We start from the raw sequence: 13,446 nt of genomic DNA on the forward strand, positions 1-13,446 counted from the left end.
GGGAATTATATTCCCAAGCATTTTCCATCCATTTCCTTTCCCTACTAGACTGATTTTCTCTAGAGAATCTTAATTCATAAGATTCTTCCTCTTTTTTTTTCTGAAATCCTGAAATCTGCTTTGCCCCAAAGTAGGATTGGTATTAAATTCTTCCCAGATTTACTGTTTCTTCCACAAACTCTAGAAGGGGATAGTCATTTCCAATGGGCTTTTCCTATTTCATGCTAGCCTCCATTTCCTCTCACCAACATTCTACTAGCTTAAATCTTATCTGAACACTACATCTTTCAGCCTCCTCTCCCCTCTGACTGGTGGGCTAAAGGTCAGAGTAGTAAACTCTTCCCAATGACTTCCTTTATAGAGGGGGAAATTGAACTTCTAGCTCACTCCACTTTGTACTTGCTGCCCATCTGGTTTTAGCTCCATAGAACAAGATGCTCCATGCCCTGGTAACCCCCAGCATCCTTCCTGCCTCTCCCATGTTCTTGCCTCCTTTTGTGTGCTGTCTCTCCCAATTAGACTGCAAGCTCTTGTAGGACAGGGAATATATTTCTTTTTATTAATTGTATCCCCAACACAGCACAGTGCCAGGCACCTAGTAGGTGCTTTATATTTACTCAAATGAATTAAAATAGTTTATAAGATATGTTAAAACTTTAAAGTTTTAATACCCAGCCTATTGATGATAAAGATAAAAATTGGAGAAGTAAGTAACAACCCCACATACACATACACAAATAAACAAGTCTCATGTAAAAAGGTAGAAAAATAGTCTCAATGATAGTTTAGTAAAGTGAATTCACTGGATACAATTCAAGAGGCAAAGAGTGAGAGCTAATTGTAATCAACTGAAAGGAGGTTCCTAGTGGGATACTATAGATTAAAGTTTTAAAGTTTTTCCCCCTACTGCATAAGTACAGATTGAAAGACACCTCACTTCACAGCAGCTCATGAAAAAAAGGAGATTTTTTTTAAACCCTTACCTTTCGTCTTGGAATCAATACTGTGTATTGGTTCCAAGGCAGAAGAGTGGTAAGGGCTGGGCAATGGGGCTTAAGTGACTTGCCCAGGGCCACACAGCTAGAAAATGTCTGAGGCCAAATTTGAACTTAGGACTTCCTGGCTCTCAATCTACTGAGCTACCCAGCTGCCCCGAGATTTTTTTAATTGGATTGAAACCTCAACATAAGTTGGAATTTTTTAGTTTTTAAAAAAACTAGTACCAATTAATTGTAATCTACATTAATAGGAGTATTTTACCATCAACCCTGAACAGAACATAACTAGAAAAATGTGCTAAGTACTGAACACCACATTTTAAAAGAGATAAGAATAGGGATTAGACTCATGATTTAATTGGTAAAGGGAGTTACTGGATGAACAAATTCCTCCTGCCCCTTAAGATCAATGCTTTTTCCACAACTTTGTCTTAGTACTGGAGTACTAAGAGGTTAAGTGACTTGTCAATGGTCACAGATCCACTATGAACCAGAGGTAGGATTTGAACTCAGGTCTCCTTGGCTTCAAGAGCAGTTTTCTATTCACTCCGATGCTTCTCTAATTTTAAGTGGGATGCTGATAAGTTGGACAATGTTCAAAGAAGGATGGGAAAATGAGATGCCTGGAAACTGTTGATGAGGAAAGGCTGAGAGAATTGGGAATATAACCAGAGAATATTAGGTGAAAAGTTATTTTCAAAATCAACTGCTCTAATTCTCATTTTGCAGAAGGAGAAATTGGAGCCAAAGAAATTATGTGTCTGCCCAAAATTTGAGCTAACAAGTACGTGACCTGGGACTTGAATTCATATCTTTTAACCCAAAGCCCACGTTTCTTTCTACTACATTATTTTCCATGGAAAAGACAGATGAAACATATCAGCCATATTTCAATTATTTGAAGGGCTGTCAAGTGGAATTTTTGTCTAGTAGACAGGGCCAGGATCAAAGAATGGGAGTTAAAAAGAGGTAGCTAGATTTTCTCTTAATATATGGAAGAAATTCAATACTTAGAGCTGTCCAAGAATGACACTTAGTTGAATATCAAAATAATAGGCTTACTATCACTGGAAATGTACAATTAGAAGGTGGAGGTTCAACTGCTATGATTATTTTTACATTGGGATGAAATTTAAAAACTAGATAACCCTTATGATTTCTTAAGATTCTATTATTGGCATTTTTATCCTTTCTGGTGTTCATACTCTTCGATATCTGATGTCATTTTTATATATCATGAAAGGAAGCATATTGTGGATAGCAGGGAAATTTTAAAAAGCAAACTGAATCCTCATGTTTTCTTAAATGGGAAACTATGTAATAAAAGACCCACCATATGTTCCATTTTGGTTATAATGCAAAGATATAATACTGTGTGTGGTTCCATATCCTAGGAGTTGATTAACTCTGAAAATATCACACTGCTTCAGTGAATTTTATATTTATGTCTTGGTAGAACATATAGCTACATTTGAACAAGTTCTCAAAATTCACAGTGATTTTATATTGGATAAGTTTCAACAAGATGACAAGGGCAATGCCAGCTGCAGTTTGCTTCCATTTTTGAACTATCAAGATATACCAAGATGATATCAGTATTAAGATATGTTTTATAAGTTAATGCCAATGAAAATTAAGGTAACTGATTTTAATTTTCTTTTCTTGGGCATCTCTAGATTCTCGAATATTACAAAATCTTAAGAAGTATTCAAAAAAAGAAGCAATAAATTTTTTTCAATATCAATTTTCCTATATATAAGGAATCACACGTTTCTTTTGGGATTACCTCCTCAAGGTATCTGATGACTATTGTTGATTTCAAAGCATCATTGATATCTGAAAATAGTAGCAGGATCATTAAACTGAAAACCACTTGGTAGGGAAGTCTGAATTCCCTTCAATGCCTAGAATGCTATTTTGTACACAGTAGGCATTCACTAAGTCTTTAGTGAAGGAATGAATAAATGAATCATCAGGTCCAATTGAAATTTTTCCCCCCAAACACTGGCATTGATATGTGACACACTCAGAGAGCTGGGCCTACTAATTAAGTTTAAATTAGCTATGATTTCCAATTAAAATTAAATCCATGTACAAGTCTTTGATTTTGCCAAGACATGGCAGCCATTTTACCCTCCCTGGTCTTTTTAGCATAGTGGCTCCAGGAAATAGTAGTGACACTTGTATATTTTGTACAGATGTTCAGAATCTAAGATGCTCAGTGAGTGTAAAAGATGATGATGAGCCCTACAGGCATTGGAAATGAGTTGAAATTAACATATGTATGTTTCATCTGCATTATATCTTATAACTGCAATGCTAACTCTTCTTCAAAATTACCTGTGAGTAAAGCATTAGTGCAAAATCAACCTGTGGAAGTTGCCTGAGGGTGTCTGATGGCCCTTGATAGCCTCATAGTATCACTGGCTTCATTAATGGAACAAGAGTCATCGAGCCTCACTTTTAACACGGAGCCAGTGTACTCATCAGCACTGTGGTGATAGTGTTCTTTGTACAACATCCAATACTAAAGCTTTCCATCCTTTGCCTTCCCAGGTGTTATCCTTGTTGTTCCAGACAATTTCTGTGATTTAACAGCTCTCTGAGGTTTAGGTAGCTTCTTGTCTGGTGTAGCACAAAGAATGGCAAGAAGTTTTCAAGGTAAGTTATACCTGTTTTCTCATTTGAGCTTGGGTTATGAATCCAGTTATACCTTAATCCAATCCATTTATCTACTATATGCTGCCTCTCAAGGTCAGAGTCCACAGGTTAGAGTCTTAGCTCTGGCACTTCCTACATGGGTATTTTGTAGAAGTAAACCATCAACTCAACAGTCTTAGTTTCTTTGTCTGTAAAATGGGCATAATGATGCCTAAGGGCCGTTCTACCTCTGTATTCTGTGTCCATAGAATGGAAGTACCTTAAATGTATGGAGCATTCATCCCATTTCATTCCTTGAACCCTGTACCTTACTTTTAGTAGGAATTTAATAAATGTTTTTGTGCTGAAATGAAGTCGAATCTTATATTATTAACAGAGGTATGATTCAGAGATCCAGATGTCTTTCTAAAAAAGTGTAGAAATTATGGAAGAACCCATATTACCTGCTCTCCACCATATACATTTCTTATCAGAGAGGTCCCTTGAAAAAGTTTTCAGGTTAAGAAAAGGTTAAAATTTGAGAATTAGTGACATTCACCTCCAAGCCCAGAGTCTTCAATAATCACAACTCTGTACTGAATTGGCAAAGGAGGTATAATCACCTTGGCGTCAAATGTTCTGTTAATTACGGAACTTAAAACACATGTAGTCAGCAGCTACATCTGGATGAATGTAGTGAAGCAGCTACCAGGTGAAAATCAGTTGTGTATTGCAATTCCAAACCCACAAAGATGAAAATTTAAAGTATGTGCCTTTCTATTCAATAGAAAATATCAAGAGATTGGCTAATAAAGATAAAGGTTCTTCCACTAAGTCTTTATCTTAAAAGCTTTTCATTCCATGTGGTTTGGAGATTAAAAGTATTGTGGTAATACCTATTAAAAACTTGGCTCTTAAGTTTTTATGGATCAGTATTGTGAGGGGGAAGTGATTGGCAACTATCCTGCCTGTGTTGATGCTACCTTTCCAGCAGAGTTTATTTGCTAAATTTTAGAAGACATTTTGGAGTTTTAAAATTTGCAGCATGGGGAATTGTCATGACCATTTATAAAGTATAGCAAGCTTCTTGGTGTATAATTCTTGTCATTCTAAATACCCATTGGAGGCAAAATTTTTATACTCTGCAATTATATATTGTACAATTTCTACCACTTTACTGGATAATTTTCATTGACTAGTAAAGCCTGACCTCCTTAAGGATAACCTCCTTTCCATAAGTTAACCTAGAGTTTCTTATGACATTGGCCTGATTCTGAATAATTATCACAAAATATTCTATTGAAACATATCTGCTCAATACAGCCATCTGTTCAGTGCTACCTTATCAATATATTGCTGGTTGGATTCAAGCAGATGTCACCCACAGAAAGTACTTTGTTTCCAATTTCAGGTCTTAACTGTTCCACAAGTACTGTCTATAAATAAACTACTAGCTCTCACTTTCAAAAAATCCATTGGTATATACATATTTTGGGTCAGTTTTGATTATTGCTTTGGGAAATCACCTTTATTTGTTCCCCAGATATTTCTGAAAAAATTTAACCTGCTTAATTTGTACTCTGAAAGTATCAATAAATTCTCTTCCTCTTTTTTTATTGAGGAGATAATCTTTAAAAAATATTCACGGAAACAAGGGAAAATTTAAAAAAAGGAGAAAAAGTTGCATTCATGAGTGGTCTAGGCAGAAGAGTGAGGAGGCAATTGAAGAAAGTTAAAGAGGGTCAAACAATGACTTTCAATATGGGGTAGGTAGTAAGAAGAGGGGGGTTATGTTACAGAACATCACTGCATAAGGGGCAGCTGGATAGCTCAGTGTATTGAGAGCCAGGCCGAGAGATGGAACTACCTAGGTTCAAATCAGGCCTCAGACTAGCTGAGTTACCCTGTGCAAGTCACTTAACCCCCATTGCCTAGCCCATACCACTCTTCTGCCTTGGATTGTTTCCAAGGCAGAAGTAAGAGTTTTTTTTTTTTTTTAAGAACATCACTACGTAGCCATTTGCAAGTCCTTGTGGCCAAGTGGAGGTTTCTCAACTAAAATCTGGCACTTGCTAATGGTGACAATTCCCAAGGTTGCCACTTCATCACCAACACAGAAACATGATCATTATCATCATCCTCTCTCCAATGGCATTCTCCTCATGCTGTCTATCTCATCACTCAAAATTAGACAGTTGGTCGAGTGGGCAAAGAACATGTCAGTCTCTTTGTCTCTGCCTTTCTTTCCCTAGCATTGTGCCAACTATTTGGTAGATGCGAAACATTTGCTGACTAATGTGAGACTACTAAAATCATTTATATTTTAAAGTAGAAAAAGAAGCTTTCTGTGAAAACACAGAGGCAGGGGAAGTCTTCTTGTTGTTTCTAATGTGCTTCTAGCCCATTGTAGCCACATTAAATATACATATCTAATGGCAAAACTCCCCACCAGGAAGACCTTAAGGACTGTCTGCCATGAGTTTCCACAGCAGTAATTAGGGGGATATATTATTGCTAATCCTGAACATGCTGGGAGTTGGATTAATTTTGAAAGATAAAATAAAAGTACTGCTGCTATTACAAAAGGCCATATCTTGGTGCCATTAAATTGAGTGTGGTTCTGAGCAGGGGTGGGAGTATTAATTTTAAAGATGTCTGCACCCCCTATTGAGATTTCTTTTAGGAAGCTACTGTGGAAATAAGGCAAATGAAGCCTCAGTACACAAATATCATTTAGCAAGGGCCACTAATCTGGGCAAAATCATGTTCCCAGCACTAAGGGAACCAGGTTCAAATTTTAGTACATTAATATAAGAACATGCTATAGAACTGAAAGGAAATTGTCAAAATTATATCAAAAAGAGGCTTAGTCTCAGGATAAATTCATTGAGATGGAGGCTTCTTTCCTATTGATACATTTTTGCTATCTTGTGGCATTATCACTAAGAAGATTTCCCATTTTACAGTTGCTTGGCAATGCATAGAGAGTGACAAAAGAATGCAAGAGGAAAACCAGGACAAAGCTGACAAAGGTCCTTTAATGGGAGTCAAGCCATAAAGAAAGATGGCATATGTATGTATGAGTGTGAATGTTCATCTAGGTTTGCCCTTTCCTAGATTTGAAACTTCTGGAGGGAAAGCATTTCATATATATGGTGCCAATACAGTGTAGCTAAATATTAACCCAATCTAAATAAATGAGTTTTTGTTGTACTATTTTATCTTGTTCCAATAGCTTATATTTGACCAACTTGAGTTCTGTTATACCAGCCTCCCTTACCAAAAAGCTATCAAAATTGCAATGACTTTCCACATATGAGGCGTTCTGCCTTGAATTTATATGCTATTTATGTGGTGTTCTCTTCTGTTTATTTTAATGGTTAAAGTTTCAACCCGTCTTCCTGTTCTGCTTCAAACAAACAGTGGCATACCTGTGCATGTCATTTGCATGATTTGGCACATCATCAGAGACAATCAACCAAGAGGATATTTGGAAGGATAAGTAGAATGATGAGTATGTGCGTGTGGATGGATGGATGGATGGAGAGATAAAGAAACGTGACTAAAACTGTGTGTTATATCACTGAGGCATTAAAACTGATGTATATGTTGCAAGGTGGGTGAGAAGCAATGACTAAAAACAAAATGGCTTTGATTTTACTCTGAATTATAGTCCAGGCTGAGTTGGTTCTAACAAAGTCACAGACATAACCTATCTTTCAGCAATATATCTGGTCTCTCTTAGTCCAGTCCATCAGAAGAAATACTCTAAAATGAAAGGCAGAGTGGCCTTCCTCAAATTCCAGCTATTATCTCACACATATTTTAACCCAATGTCCTTTTGTACCACATGACCTGAGAAGCCCATTCTCATCCCTTAGGGGAAAGATACTTCTCTAGATGCAGACTGTGCTTACTCTTTATGGAAATTTTCACCCCAAAGGGCAACTTTCATTACAGATAATGCTGGGAATGAAAATTATTTATCCCAGGAACCATAACCATTTGTTGTGACTTGTTTAAATGAACTGACTGCATATACTATATAGTTTTCACAGGCATTTTGTTATTGTAAAAAAACCAGGGAGCCAGCCTTCTTATGTTCTTTCCTTCCAACCAACATTAACTTATTTGTAAATGATGAAACAATTGTATTAGGTTTAAATCTCTGAAATGTGCACTTAGGCTGCAAACACATGTAAGACAAATTCTGGTGAGACAGAAAGAACTTCTCAAGCTACATTCCTGGCATTTTCACCTCCCCCCACTTCCCCCACCTCAACCTCTTCCATTACTGATGTAGCACTCAGACGTTTTCCATCTACTCTATCATACATAGGTCACCAAATTTGTTTTTGAGTTCACCTAAGGGGAAAAAAGGTACCCACTCATTTTACTTCAAAAGCACACTCAAAAAAAGGGAATCCTAACTATGAGTGGATATTTAATTCCTTCCTGATGGGAATATGGTAACCATTAATTAAATTATAAACAAAGCTACCAAAAAAGGTTTTTCTTGCTCCTGCCCAATGGCCTCTCCTGTTAGATAGGTATGTTTCTGAGACCAATTTTATCATCAGCAATTCATACTAAAAACAGATACAATTTTCCCTATTCATCTTTTGAGGCATACCCTCCCCATAACCCTCATTTTCACCAACAATTACTGTGGCTAGCTGGTTTTAATGTTCAGTTTCTGTTTGTGTGGGACATATCTCTGTCTTTTAATGCTAGCTAGAGGGGACTAACAAAATGCAGACTCTGATATTTAGTGGAATAAAGAGAATAAAACAACCAACCAGCCTTGCTGATGCAGAAATTGATTGAGGCTAAGCTGAGCCAAGAAAATATATTCAGTAGTTTTGTGATCATGAATCCCACAAAATTTAAACTTTATTGAAAAGATCATATAATTAGAAATGTAATAACCATTCCTATAATTATTAATTTAGTTATTATGAATTTCATATGAATTAGCCAATAATCATTTATTCTTTTAAACATTTTAACCTCATTGTAAATTTTCCAGTCCTTTCATCTGTTTTCTATATCAAAAATCAAAGAAATTAGAGTGATGGAAAAGACATGCTGGTCTTGGATCTGAAACTGATTTTGGTAGGCTTTGGAGTTGACATAATCTTGGCCCAGCACAGCACATTTGGGAAAGCTGCCTCAAATTTCCCTCCGTTTTGAACTTTTTTTTTCTTTTCTTACCACTTTCATCTAGCAAGAAATCATCCTGGTAACGGAACTTCTCTGGTCCACATGCAATAAAAATGTCATCGTCACCAAAAAAATCCTGAAGGCACATCACCTACAAGAAAAAAGCATGGCACTCAGCATGGGATCACTCATAATAATAATTATAACAATAAATCCCTGCAAGTCTACATCTGCATAAAACCTTTCCACTTTTAATGAAATCAACAGGGATTCCTCTGCAAAGAAATTTCAAAAGAGTGTTTAAACCATCTGTTACGAGTAAGGAACATGTTACGTTTCAGTTCTGCAGGAAGAGGTGAATAAGGGCTATAGAACCATAGAATATAGAAACTGTCACATTTATTACTTGATGTATCAATAGGCTATGAGGTAAGAGCCCTTTGTTTTCATAATGGAGTAGATGCAACATGTGGGGAATGAGTTTCCTTTCACTCTTTTAAATGTAATACTCCTTGATAGCAGTAAAAAGTCAGCATATGGTTTCAGCAACAATTTTTTTTGGTGGTTTATTCAATAGTATCCACATGATGATCAGATCACCATGGATAACTCCTTTGGAACTAGCACGTCTACCTTATGGAACATCTCCATTTTGGGGGAAAAACACCTTTTAACAGGAATAACATAGACAGATCATGTTACCAACTTCAAGACATTTTTAATGGAAAAATACATTAGATACTTTGTCCATAAGTATTGTAGACCCACCAAATGAGATACATTTTAACAGAAAACAATTCCTAGTGTATAATTTTTTTCTTTAACATTTTAAAAATTAATCATTAGATATTTATTTTTTCTTTTAAATTAAGACACTCAAAAAAGTATAAGTTCTAACAAATCTTTCAGGTTTGTTGTTACTATCATTCCAAGAAATTCTTATAAATAATCTTAATTGAGGATCAAATATCTAAGGAGAAAATCCATTCCATAAGTTCCAAAAAGTTAGGGATGGGTAACTCATTTAGGGGAAATAGTTATAGTTAAGCAAAAATAATTTCATTTCACATAATAGAATTGAATGTTCCTTATGGACAAGGACTTCATCATTATTCTCTTTGTATCACCAGCAGCTAGCATATCATCAGGCACACAAGAGATGATTAATGAATTTTTATTCATTGTTTTAGAGTCAAAGGACCTGGGTTCACATGCTGCTTATAATCTAGTTATCTTAAAGTCACTTTGACCTGCTGGACCTCTGATTTTTATTCACCTGTAAAATGAGAGATCTGGAATAAGTGGTCTCTAAGGTCCTTTCCCTTATTTGGCTAAGCAGATAGAGTAGCTGTCAGTCCTGGAGTCAGGAAGATATGAATTCAAATATGGCCTCAGATACTTACTATATTACCCTGAACAAGTCACTTAACCCTGTTTGCTTCATTTTCCTCACTGGAAAATTAAAAAAAAAACTATCTCATGTATCTTTGTCAAGAAAACTCCAAATGGGGTCATGAAGAGTCTGACAAGACTGAGGTGCCTGAACAACAACCAAAGGTCCCTTTCACCTCTATATTCCAAGGTCACACAGTTCAAAAATGAGATGATACTGTCTTTAGAGATTATGTGTAATAATTGCATTCCCTATAATATAAATACTGAAAATACATGATTCTGGGAGTGTTGGTGGTTCTCTTCTTGTTATCTCTCAAGGTCATCTTTTTCACACATTATCAATGAATGCCTTCAGTTATCAGACTGATGATCCTTTAGAAAATTACAGGTTTGTAACCTTAGAGTTGGAACCCTCTCATTTTACAGATGAAGGAAGCCAAGGGTCAAGGAGTTTAGGGGATTTTTTTCAAGTTGATTGAGGCAGTAAAAAAACCAGAGGCAGGATTTGAACCCAGATCCTTTGACTCCAATGCTCTTTCCACTGTACCATATTTCCTGATTTAAGATCATTTCCCTCAACATTTAGGCAGTCAAGCCTTTAGTGGGTGATAAATTTTCAACTTGTGGTCATTCCTTCAGCTGTAGCTTTACCTGTAGTGTACATGCAAAGTTTTATATATTTGTCTCTTCTTGAGCCCAACTTGGAGGCACTGACTTGATGGCAATATGGGAAGAGCATGAGAGACTTAATTGGAAGTAGAAGGAACCAACATACTGTTCTGCCTCATATAGCATGAAGGCCATAAGCAACTGTTCAAAATATTCCCAAAAATATTTAAAGATTTCTGATAATACTTTAATAATAATAAACAATTAAATCATTCATATTAATTCAGTTAAAGTACATTTCCAAAGTTACTAATGTGAAGATGGTTTAATTAATGAAAAAAGAAATGCCATTTTCTGCAAAGAATATGCTTTTCAACATAACTAGTAGACGATAGTATCCTGAATCTAGAAATGAATGGATCTTAAGAGATATTGAGTATAGTTAAATTCCCTCATTTTGTGGATGAGAAAACATCTTACATTAAAAAAATTTTAAATCAAATTCTAACTAGATCAAAGCCAAATTTGTATTTGTTTTATGCTAATCACAAATGATCCAAAATTGATATAATACAAGTTTCTAAGGAGGCTTTAACCAGTTTTTCTCCATTTTCATGGAGAAGAAAATTGAACAAAGAAATTAAATTACCCCAAGAAAAAATACAAATCAAATGTAAAAAACTTTCTTGACATAAATGGTTTTTAAAAACTGGAACAAGTTGTAATATAAATGGAAGTTCTTGAATATTTAAGAATAGCACTGAAGAATTTGGCTGGTTTATGTTTATAGAGAGTTTATTTTTCTTTAGTGAAAATAAATTTTTTTTCTTCTGGCCTTTTGAACTAAATAAAATGAGCATTTCCACAAAGTATAAAAGAAAGGAGGGCTGAACATAATTCAGATAATCTCTAACATCCAATTTGCTTTTTTCTTTTATGTAAATAATAAATTTAACTTGAAACTTTCAAAGCTGTCCTGCTTATTTGTATTTTGTTTTGGCCTTCCTTCTGTTTTCTTCTGTGTATTTTTAAAACTTCAATGACTCTTTTTTTTACTTTCTTTTTTTTTGGGGGGGGGTAATCATAGCACTGTCCTATTCTCTCTCCTAACTTTCCCTCCCCTAATTAAGAGAATGAAAAATTATACCCTTGCAACATATATGTGTAGTCAAGTAAAATAAATTACCATATTCTCAATGTCTGAAAATGTTTAACTCACTCAGTACCTTGAGTCTGTCACTTCTGATAGGAGGTGGGTAGTATACTTTATCTTTGGTCTTCTTGCATCATACATAGCTAGTTATTGGCGTGAACACTGTTCTTAAATTTATCCAAGTTGCTTTTCTTTACAATATTGTCTGTTCACTTCACTCTGCATCAGTTCATACATCCTATCCTAGTTTTCTTTGAAACTATTCCTTTTTTTAGTCATTTCTTAAAGTACCATAATACAAGGCACCCCTCAAATCTTAGTAAAGTTCAAGGCTTTGATAGTTTTTTATAAATTAAAATTATTCTAACAAGTCAATAAATTAAAACTATGCTACTTTTGAGATATTCTTTACTTCATTACATCAACATATAACTTTTTCACCAATTTCCCAACTCATAAATACTCTTTTTTGGTTTCCAGTTCTTTGCCATTACTAACATCATTGCTACAAATATTCTTGTATATTTTTCTCTCTTTGTTCTCCTTGGGGTATGTTATATATATATAAATCTGAAGATTGTCATTTTCCAGAGCAATGATGTATGATGACATCATTTTGAGATCCAAAAAAATCTTATCTACCTCTCGGATGTTAACATAAATTTCTTGGTTTGTGAGTTATCTAGTACTTTGCTTCTTTTTCACATTTGGGAAAAAAACACATTTGCTAAATTGGTTATTGTTAGTGATTAGCTCATTCCCAAATTATTTGCTCCAGAAAAAGCCTTGTTCTAAGAAAAGTTTTAAAAACATGGCTAAGCATAGATTTAAGAATTATCTGTGCATCTCAATCATCAGTTCTTCCCTGAATCCCATTTAATCAAATAATGCACTGGTTGGCTATAAAGCCTCTTCAAATCAAGTGATATAACATATATAAAGTGTTTTGTTGACAATAAAGATTAAGAACTTTTCTTAAGTCACTGTTTGGTTATCTAAGAAACACCAGTGGATGGTTATGGGTAATCAGAAGCTTGTTATTTTAATGAGTTTGATTTCAGTGTAGTGCTTAGTTGGGACTATTCTCTGCACCTTAATTGATGCTTCTTTGCTGATGTGGATGACTCAAATTCTGTTTGAGAAATCCTATTGGGCAGTCAATCCAAGAAGTTGTACTTTAGGTAAGATTATTATGTATTCTACCTTTGAATTCCTATATCATGTCTAATGCTGATTAAGTCTGACATTTTCCCAAAATGCTGCATTGGCAAATTATTATTTTTAAAATAAAATGTGCTATTTGGTAAAGAATCTTCTGGGCCATTAGTGATTCTGTGGAATGATAGGGTACCTGACCTATCATTTTAATGAAATGTCAGCTTCATCGGTGTCAGGTGCAAGAAGCCCTTAGAGGCACTGGGGGCTGGTGGGGAAAGAAGACGAAAGATGTCAGGTTTGAGCAGAAGGGGGCTCTCCGATGTGAACAGA

General features: G+C 35.3%; 1 protein-coding gene across 7 annotated transcripts in view; it reads right to left on the reverse strand.

The window, feature by feature from the left end:
• The window catches only part of DCLK1 (doublecortin like kinase 1), a 415,491-nt gene that overhangs the window by 191,871 nt on the left and 210,174 nt on the right, over positions 1-13,446 (reverse strand). For all 7 annotated transcript variants that reach the window (XM_007495323.3, XM_007495321.3, XM_007495322.3 and 4 more), the window contains exon 4: positions 8,853-8,952. In XM_007495323.3, the coding sequence (XP_007495385.1) occupies positions 8,853-8,952 (100 nt within the window). The remainder of the gene's footprint in view (positions 1-8,852; positions 8,953-13,446) is intronic.

This window comes from Monodelphis domestica, chromosome 4 (assembly GCF_027887165.1).
Source record: "Monodelphis domestica isolate mMonDom1 chromosome 4, mMonDom1.pri, whole genome shotgun sequence".
NCBI lineage: Eukaryota > Metazoa > Chordata > Mammalia > Didelphimorphia > Didelphidae > Monodelphis > Monodelphis domestica.